This window comes from Camellia sinensis, chromosome 7 (genome assembly GCF_055761805.1).
Source record: "Camellia sinensis isolate YWXY chromosome 7, ASM5576180v1, whole genome shotgun sequence".
In the NCBI taxonomy this organism is placed as follows: domain Eukaryota; kingdom Viridiplantae; phylum Streptophyta; class Magnoliopsida; order Ericales; family Theaceae; genus Camellia; species Camellia sinensis.
Window position 1 is genome coordinate 146,565,317 of NC_138967.1, and position 10,212 is coordinate 146,575,528.

The 10,212-nt window shown below is 33.2% G+C and overlaps 1 protein-coding gene and 1 long non-coding RNA gene across 2 annotated transcripts; both read left to right on the forward strand.

Annotated features, from left to right (window-relative positions):
* The first annotated feature begins 942 nt into the window (after positions 1–942).
* LOC145795369 (uncharacterized) lies at positions 943–3,603 on the forward strand. The gene is made up of 3 exons (XR_014336168.1): positions 943–1,017; positions 1,580–1,643; positions 2,971–3,603. It is a non-coding gene; the product is annotated as an uncharacterized LOC145795369 (long non-coding RNA).
* Positions 3,604–5,956: 2,353 nt separating this feature from the next.
* LOC145796169 (F-box/kelch-repeat protein At3g06240-like) lies at positions 5,957–7,528 on the forward strand. Its single transcript, XM_082881203.1, has 5 exons — positions 5,957–6,040; positions 6,140–7,006; positions 7,061–7,131; positions 7,235–7,368; positions 7,479–7,528. Exons 1-5 carry the CDS (start codon positions 5,957–5,959, stop codon positions 7,526–7,528), a joined length of 1,206 nt encoding a protein of 401 aa, XP_082737329.1.
* Positions 7,529–10,212: the final 2,684 nt, after the last annotated feature.

Consider the following 10,212-nt stretch of genomic DNA (forward strand, 5'->3'; position numbering starts at 1 on the left):
TAAATTTTAAACATTTTTTTTTACTTTTTTAGATGCACCTTACTTAGATGTATTTAAAAAGTAAAAAAATTGTGAAAAAATATTTTAAAAAATTAATAAATACATAAAAAATATAAAAATGTATTGAATTCTTGTATTTTTTTTATATTTTTGGTATTTAATGAATTTTTAAAAGATTTTTTTTACAATATTTTTACTTTTTAGGTGTATTTATGTTACCGTGTGTCTAAAAAGTAAAAAAATTGCTTAAAATATTAAAAAAATTCAGTAAAAATAAAAAAATACCAAAAATAAGAAAGTAAAGTTTTTTAAATAGTATTTTTTGAAAAGTGAAAACAAGTTAGGTGAAAGTTTTTTTTTTTTTTTTTTTTCAGAGGCTAAAATAGCTTCGAAAAGTGGTTCCCAAAAACCGCTATTGTGAGACAAAGTGGAAGAAATTTAAAATCATTCATATGTAATTATCTCTAATTTCAATAATAAAAAAAGTACTATTATCTAATTTTAATTCAAAAAGTTAATAGATAACAGCACGTGACTATTTACCAGTAAGTTTAAAATTGTAAATCCCTATTATTTGCTGATAATAAAATCTCAGTAAAAATTTTAGATGAGACAAAAAAAATAAATAAATTTAAGATGAGAACAAAAAAAATAAAAAAATAAATAAATAAAATACATGGACAACAACTCTTTAACTCTGTTTCGTTTGTTTTCAAAATATGTTTTTAATTTTTTTAAAATTAACAATTAGTTTGGATAAACAAATAAAAAATAAAAAATACTATAATTTTAATTTTTTTTTAGCATAGAAATAATTTTCAAAAGTTTTAAAATATATTTTTATCAAATTAATTTTAAAAAAAATTAATTCAGAAAAAAAATTCTCAAAATTAAACCAAACATTTTTAGGTATCAATCTTCTCTCAACGACTGTGCAAGAAGCTTAGAAGAGAGAAGGAAGAAAACAAAGGAATGTCGGACTGCAAGACAGCCCGCGAAGTCTCTGCTTCGATTCTGGTCAGTCTCCAAATCCTGGTACTCCTTTAACGATGATGAGTATGTGGAGCTTCTTCAATCCCCATTTCACAACTCCGAGAAATCATTAGACATTGTGGGTTCATATAATGGGCTTGTTGTGCTTAATGGAATCTTTTTTTATGCCCATTCAATTCAATTCAATATGCTTCTATGGAACCCATCAATTTGTGCTTAATGGGCTTGTTGTTCTATGGAACCCATCCATTTGTGTTGCTGATTTTTGTTATGATAGATTTTATCGTGCACCCTTTGTGTTTGTGAGTGGGGCTGTTCATTGGTTTGCGTTTGTTCGTAATTTAGCGATTTTGATGGTTGTGGCGTTTAATACTTACTGTAAGACTTTCCACATATGGGTAGTGGAAGAATATGGTGTCGTGGAGTCATGGACTAAATAATTCACAATAATTCTAGAGGAAGAATTTTCGAGAGTAGTGGGTTTTAGGAAGAATAAATGGTGATTGTGCTATTGATTGTGCTACTGATATTCTGCTCATAACACCTTACATTTTTTATATCTCATTTGGGTTGACTACTTTTACAGAGTTGTTGCTGGATCATGGGATCAACTACAAGAAAGGAGGAACAGCTTACAAACAGAATAAATGGTAGGTTCATGTGTGGATGATTGCCTTTTCACATATTGTCCATAATTATAGGTTGTCATGTACTGCCTTCTTCTGATGTATAGTATCTGTTCGGAAAATAACTTGTGAAAGATTATGAAGCAGGCAATCATAATTTCGAAAAATGTTTCTACAATTATATACCCAAAATGTTCAAACACAACCTTGAAGCCATATGGAAACTAATCATAGCTCAAAGAACATGTCTACTTCATGACATGCTAACATGCAGAAAACTTGTCTTTGTTCAACAATCTCTCAATTTCATAATAATCCCTATAGAAAACATACAAAGAAATATTGTCTTTCTAAGTGGTCAAGAAACAAACTAACATAGCTACTCATTTAACTATGCAGAAAGGATAAGGAGAAAAGTGGCCTCACTCTTGATTTATAAGACAAAGAGGCGCGTAATCAAATAGGAAAATAAATATTGATAGATAGGAAGCCAAATATTAATAAAATCTTTAATAATAACCTAATATGATTTTTTTTTTTTATATTTTTTGAGGGATAAAAAAAGCTACTTTATTAGGAAAGCATCATAACCTAATACCATATTAATTTCTAAAAATCCTAAGTTCCCAAATATATTTGATTCCTTCCTCATGCAACTCCTTTCTTGCGCGCATCAACTCCTCTGTCCTTGTTGATACGACAAAGGTAAGGGAGATAGGGGAATACAAAGACAATAAAATAAACACAGAGAAAATAAAATGGCCGATTTTTGATAAAATTTTGTTAGAGATGATAGAGACAAGCTTAGGGGTTTTTTAGGGTTCAAGTTAGTCCAAAAAATACCTACAATCCTTCGATGAAGAAGAAAAATTAATAACAATGCCTGTACAAGTTACTCGACTTACTGGAATTTTTTTGCAAAACTACTTTTGCGTGCATTATTCAGGTAATGTTTTGGTTGCCTTTGCTATAAATATAAGCTAGTCACATTAATTAATCTAAAATAGATCACAAAAGCATTGTATATACAGTTCAATATTGCTGAAAACTTACCTAACAATATAAAACTTATCACGATATTGCCTAATCGACTTTAGTTTCCTTGTCGCCTTCTTTTCTCCTTTCTCCGCTTCTGTTGTTTCCTTCCAAAGGTCTTTATGAACCATTCATAATACCTTGTGGTCCATGTGTGCCTAATAAATAACCGTCCTGATCACTATTCCACTCACATATCCCATGCATATGACAATCCAATCAACTGTACTTTTGAACACCGAATCATTATCTTGTTTTGAGTTCAATGGTGGTGATGATTGTGGTGCCTCTGACATTCCACATTTCCTTGACAAAGGATCTTTGCACAATCCTGGATTCCACTCAGAGGAATGGTTCTCAAATGTTAAATTGCTTCCCTTGTGGATTGCGTCCAGTGAGATCGTTATTTGAAACATTTAAGAAAGCAAGGAAAGTAAGAAGTGCTAGTTGTCAACAACTTGTTTTGAGAAAGGTCCAACAATTCAAGGTTTGTTAGCTTCCCCAAGCATGTTGGGATTTGATCACTTGTATCATTGTTGGAAAGGTTGGGCAGTTGGAGCCCCTTCAGGTTTTTAATAGATTCTGGAATCTCCCCTTTAAATTTGTTGCTTTACAGATCAATGGCATTGAAAATATTCAGGATCTCATTGTACACTGTACTTACACCTTTGTTTGTATTGTCATTGAGTAGAAATAGCTTTCTGCCAACACATGGTCTTCCCTTATAGTAGCCTTCATATATTTCATCTGGTTCTCGTCAAAAAATTTCATTGCATTCCAATTTTGATTGGTAATTCCTCTATAAAACCATTAGGAGAGAGGTCAATGATGCACAAATTTGGTAACACTAACTTAGTGCTTGTTTGGTAGAAAGCAGCTTAAATAAACTTTTAGCTTAAGGCCTTGTTTGTCATGTACTAAAAAGGTCAAAAAGTCACTATCCTATTTAAGTCACATCATCTTATTTAAGTTACATCATCTTTCTACCACATCACTTCAAACCCAACCCATATTTCATAAAAAGTTAAAAAGTGTACTTATTTAGAACATCCCAAACCATTCCTAAATTAAGTTATTTTGGTGTGTTTGGTAAAACTTAAAGGGATAGATTATAGCTTTGATTAAGCTATTTTCAGCTTAAATTTGTAAGCAGCTCCGGGGGTGCTAAAGAATTTGAGCTGATGTGGCAAGCTGAATTGGAGGGCATAAAATGTCTTAAATGCCCTTCCCAATTGATGCTAATTACAAGTGTGCCATGTATATAAACCAAGAACACTCATTTCTTTCTCTCTCACACAAACGAGAGAGGCAATTTCCGGCGAACCAGGGTGATTTCCGATGAACATGTCGATTTCCGGCAACCAAAGCTCTGTCTCTCTTCTCTCTCTCCGGTGTTCTCCGATCACTCTTCATCGCGATTTGAACCATCGCGATCTGAACTATCGCAATCTGAACCATCGCGGTTTGAACCATCGCGATTTGAACCATCACGATCGACAGCGTGAACCCTAGCTCTCTCTCCCTCTTCGCGATTGACGCTGGCGGTGAGATGAGAAGGAAGAGGAGGAAAAGAAGGGGTTGCCGGCGTGACAACAGCTCTCTCTCTTTGGATCAATCTGAAACCCTAGCGCTGGTTTGTCGCTGCTGTCCCGTCGAAGCTAGGGTTTTTTTTTTTTTTTGTGTGTGTGTGTGTGTGTGGAGGTTTTCAGTGTTTTTTTAATAAAAAAATAATAATTGATGCTAATTAAGCCATTAATTGACAGTAATTAATTTATAATGAAAAAATGAAAAAAAAAATTATACTAATTGATACTATTAATAATTTTAGTATTAATTGATGCTAATTAGGCCATTAATTGACACTAATTAATTTATAATGAAAAAATGAAAAAAATTTATACTAATTGATACTATTAATAATTTTAGTATTAATTGATGCTAATTAGGCCATTAATTGACACTAATTAATTTATAATGAAAAAATGAAAAAAAATGTATACTAATTGGTACTATTAATAATTTTAGTATTAATTGATGCTTATTAAGCCGTTAATTGACACTAATTAATCTATAATGGAAAAAATGAAAAAAAATTATACTAAATTGATACTATTAATAATTTTAGTATTAATTGATGCTAATTAAGCCATTAATTGATACTAATTAATTTACAATGAAAAAATAAAATAATTTTATACTAATTGATACTATAAATGAAATGATAATTTTTGTAATACTAATTATACTAATTTTTATTAATGAAATAATTTTTTTAAATTAAAATTGAAAAAAATGACAAAATAATTATTTTTATATCATATAAGGGGCAAAAAGGGTAATTACGTAATAAAAAGTTATTTTACTGCTTATTAACCAAACACTACGCAGCTGCTTAAATTTATAATCTTACAGTTGCACCAAACAGGTTAACAGTTTATATTCACATAATCTCACAGCTGCACCAAACAGGTTAACAATTTATATTCACAGCTATAAGTCATAATCTGTTAAGTTATAATTTATAATCCTTTTTTCACAATTTTACCAAATGAGGCTTTAGTTTTAGGACTCCCTATTGCACTGTAGAATTTATTGAATCGCAGAATGAGAATCTGCGCCCAGTTTGGTTTGGATTTTCGAATTGGTTTTTGAGCATGAGTAATTTCTGCTTAAAAATATTACTTGTTAATTTTTTTTTTCTTGGGTTCAAAACTGTTTCTATAATTTATTTGGATAAGAATTAAATCAACATTTTATTTTAAAAACATCCTACTAACGTTTATTTTGGGAAATTAAAAGAAATAAATAATTAGAGTTTGACTCTTAAAGCGAAATATATTTTAACAAATCATTTCTTGATTTATATAAATCATTTTTTAATTTTGTTAATTTAAATTTTAATATTTTGAATCATTTTTAATGTAAATCATTTGTCTATTTTTGTTAAATAAAATCGATAAAAAATAATATCTTAACTATTAAACTGGAAAAAAAAAAGTATTTTAGACATATTATATTAGTTTAATGGTTAAAATATCAAACTTTTTTCTATCAGTTTTACTTAAGAAAAAATAAGTAGATAGTTTAAGTTGAAAAAAAAAATTAAAGTTCAAATTGATAAACTTAATTTTTATTTCTTTTTTTTAATTTAAAAAAAAAAAAAAAATCCTCCAATTCTTAACATGTCTTCACTTCTATTTTTCTTTCCCCTTTTCACCAAAATCAAACACAAGACTACGACAACGACGCCGAACAAGTTCAGAAGAAAGAGAAGAAAAATGACAACGACGACGAAGAAATCAATGTCGAACGCTTGCATACCTGAGGATGTCTTGATCGAAATCCTTGCTAGACTACCCATGAAATCTCTGCTTCGATTCAGGTCAGTGTGAAAATCTTGGTACTCCTTAATCACCAACCCAAGTTTCATCACTGCACACCTCAATTGAACTAAATCAAACCATAATCACAAACTACTCATCAAGTTCAACTATGAGAATCGAGATCGCTGCTTGTCATTTACTGATGACGAGGCATTTGGCGATGAGTTTGTGAAACTTGAATACCCATTTCAAAACTACGACAAGATTGTTGATTCATGTGATGGGTTGTTGTGCTTATCGGATTATTATGGCTCAGACTGTGCTGTTCTATGGAACCCATCAATTAGGAGATTCATGAAACTTCCCAAGTCTAGTTTTTCTGTAACCAAGGCTTGTCGCTTGCTTCGGTTTGATTTTGGATTTCGGTTCGACCACATGAGTAATGACTACAAAGTGGTGAAAATTGTGGGTGCAAAGGATAACCATCGCCGCTATGTTGTGCATAGGGTGGACCTTTTTGCGCTTAGCATGGGTTCTTGGAGATCCGTTTGTATTGATGATTTATGTTATGAACTTTATGGTTTTGATTCCTTGCCTGCGTTTGTGAATGGGGCTGCTCATTGGGTTGTATTTAATCTAAGAAAGGATTGTATTTGCATTCTGGCATTTGACATAGTCGATGAGGTGTTTAGGGAGATAGCTTTGCCAAACCATCAAATTGATGTGATTCTCCGAACAGATGGGTCTATTACAGTATTGGGCAAGTCACTTGCTGTAATCCTCTATGAAGCTGTTTTTACTTTTGTGAAAACAATTGGGACTAACCATGTATGGGTAATGGAAGAATATGGTGTCATAGAGTCATGGACTAAAGGATGCAGAATGATTGGGAAGCAAAAATGGTTGACGGTATTGGGTTCTAGGACGAATGGCAATGTCTTAATGGTTCAAGATGGATTACCGGGGCCCCGAGGGAGTTGGTTTCATGTGATACAAAAAGCCGCCAAATCAAGCATCTGGGACTCCATGGTGAGTCATTTTATGTTAACACTTATATGGAGAGCTTAGTTGCACTAGATGTAGCTGACGGAGTCTAGAAATCACATGTGCGTCCCAATTTCTCTTGAAGGGGTTGCCAACAAGGAAGCATTGGGGTGAGAGAAGAGAAAGGCAAGATGATTATCCCCCCTTGTAGTACTTTAATCGTTATAGTTTGCCGCACTTAATGGTTATAGTTTGTCATTTTGTTGTTCTTAGATACTTTGTGTTGGATTTTTGTGCTGCATATAAACAGCAACTTTGCATCAATATTCTTTTTCCTGAATGCACTGTTGTTCTCATATTCAAGTCAGGATATCAATTTAATATATTGGGTCATATTGTTGTCAAAAGTATTTTTGTGTGTGTAATAACGTCAAGAGGGGAATTCATATTTAGATCCTAGCACGTTGACATTTTCAATATCTCACATAGGTTGACTCCTTTTATAGGGTTGTTGCAGGATTAGGGGATCAACTAAAAGAAATGAGGAAGAACGTAAAAGTAGAATAATGGTTAAATTAATATAGATGGATTGCCTTTCCACATATTGTCAATACCTCTTAGTGTTGAAATGTATTGCTTTCTTCTCATGTATATATGTTGATTGGTTAGATATACTAGTTGAATATTGTACTATTGTGGAGAGTCTCTAATTCTTTTTTATGCTATTATTTCTCAGTAAATTTTCCTTTGGCATTGTGATGAGTATATATAACTTGGGTGGTTTTGTGACTTGGGTACTTTGAGAAGATCATATAGTTTACTTTGAATTTTGCTATGTAAAATCTAATGCATTCCTAACTATGATCTGCTAGTTACTTAGCAACAAATGTTTTTTTATTTTATATTTTTTAATTTTCCTTGATGTTTCATATTATGTTTTTTGACGAAGTGAAACTGTAGCCTTTATTCCTCATATCTATAAACTATGAAGCACGGGTACTCCAAAAATGGTGTACGAGTATCGGGTACTTACCGGGTGTGGGTATGCGTACTGGTACGGCGGTATGCGTACCGGATACGCCGAATACATGCTGGGTACAGCAAATACGTTTGGGTACGTCATGGGTATGTTTTGGGTATGGAAGGGTGATTTTTTTTTTTTTTGCAACTGCGAGAATTTGTTGCAGCCTTTATTATTCTTCTTTCAACTTCGAAAATCATCAAGTAATTTGTTTTCAACACCCTTTACCCATGAACATGGTTATGCTCTCTTTTGCATCCTATTTTAGGCAATCAAAAAAGAAAAAAAAAAAGACTTACATAGCGTTTTGGACAAGATGTTCTCCTTTTAGTTTTGATATTGAAATTTTGATTTGTATGTTGGATGTTTAGCTATATATTTAAATAATAATAAAAAAAAATTGACGTACCCTAACCCTAACCCTAACCCTAACCCTAACCCTAATTTTTTAAGAATTTGACGTACTGGCGTACCCCGTATCGTACCCGCACCCATATCCGTACCCGCACCCGTGCTTCCTAGTCTATAAACTTGCATTGATAGAGGAATTCATTAAAAGTTGTGGTTTTGAGCCTTTGTCTATCTCTGCCACCTTCTTTCTTTGTTGCAAAGGAGATGTCATTGAAATCACCCCCCATGCATAGCCATGGTTTGTTCAAATTTCGAGAGCCATTAGCTATAAGAGAGCAAAGATTTCTTCTTTCACTAATTATTGGCAAACATCAATAAATGAGAGCCTCCACTTTCCAAAAAGGTTATGAAAAGAGCATTGCCTATCCCAAAAAGAAAAAGAAAAGAAAAGATGGGAATTCAGTAAAGTGCAAATCCACCTTTTTGCTTGGAAAAACTACCACCCCTCTAACAAGACCGATATTCTCCAAAAGTGAAAAACACAAATTAAATACTCTGATTTCTTCAAAATTATTTTCTCTAGCTTGTGTTTCAAGCAGGCAAATTAGTGAGGGTCTAAACTGGACACCCAGGATCTTTAATGGTTGAATTGTCAAGGTAGCCCCAGCCCTTGACAATTCTTATACAATATACTGATGTGGCCCCTTGGGGTTGTTGAGGGGCAATTGTCGAAACCCGTTTATTGACCAGAGCCTTTGTTCTATAAGTTGCCAATCTGTGCTAACTCAAAGATAGACCTCTACCAGGTCGTGTCCTTATATCTTGGGTTCATCCTTAGTAATTTGATTTCTCTCTTTGATGCGAACATGCTTGCAATTTGTTTTGAGGTTTGTATCTATAACTACCAGAGCAGTGTTTTCTTCCTATTACTGAGAGTTGTTCTTAGCTTGAAAAAATAGGGAAGTCGTCTTCCTTGTATCAATTTGAATAGTCTTAATTTGGAGGGGGCTGAACCGTCGTCAACCACAACATACTCTTCAGCAATAGAAGTCCGTTAAAAGCTTGCCAACCCAACATCCTAATTTTGGGCCCTTGCTTGGAAGCTTTTCCAATTTTCTAATCTGAGAGAAAACCAATGCACCACATTGCATTGCTATGTCACACATATAGCTATCACAACTTTTCTTGATGAGAAATTGCACCACCTTGGATTGTGTGATGTGAGCATCTGGTACAAGTCAACTACTTGTTGCTTAATTTGGTGCACTATTTTGACACATTTTGCTGCAATTTCCTCCTGCATTACCTGCCTTGCCTGCGAAACCTGACCCAGGTAAGGGCTTCCTTGTTTGTTGGATTGATATTTTTTTTTCTTTTGGGAGCCATAAAATCAACCAGGATTTACTCGTAGTTAGGGTCAGTATCCCTGTGAACTATCACTTCTCATGGCCAATTCTGCTGCACAGATGGCACAAATCTGATAGCCTTGCCATAGGTTGTCAATGGTTTTTCTGGTGAGTGAGAGTCCTTTAGGTAGGTTCATTTAAATTTATTATCCGTATGACTCAGAGAGAGAGAGAGAGAGAGAGAGAGAGAGTTTCTATCAATAACATCCCTAGTGCTAGGAATTTCGTGCTATTTGTTTTGACTTTTATCTTTTTGTTTGTCTGAATACTGCTTGTCCTCTTTCCTTCTTGCTTTTTTATTAAAATTCTTTGTTGAAGCTCAAAGAAAAAAAAAAAAGAGTTTCTATCAATAAAACTCTCATGAGAATCATATTTCCACTTGTGCAACCTCTCCAATGAGTTGTCCAATCTTCACACTATTTGTAGTTGTCAGATTACCTATGGGCAAACCACTTATTTATGCCAAAACAGGG

Coding starts and splice junctions, on each gene's coding strand:
- LOC145796169 (XM_082881203.1), top strand. CDS start 5,957: ATGTCGAACGCTTGCATACCTGAGGATGTCTTGATCGAAATCCTTGCT. Junction 7,132..7,234: donor GCCAACAAGGAAGCATTGGG/GTGAGAGAAGAG, acceptor TGTTGTTCTTAG/ATACTTTGTGTTGGATTTTT. Junction 7,369..7,478: donor GGGTCATATTGTTGTCAAAA/GTATTTTTGTGT, acceptor GGGTTGTTGCAG/GATTAGGGGATCAACTAAAA.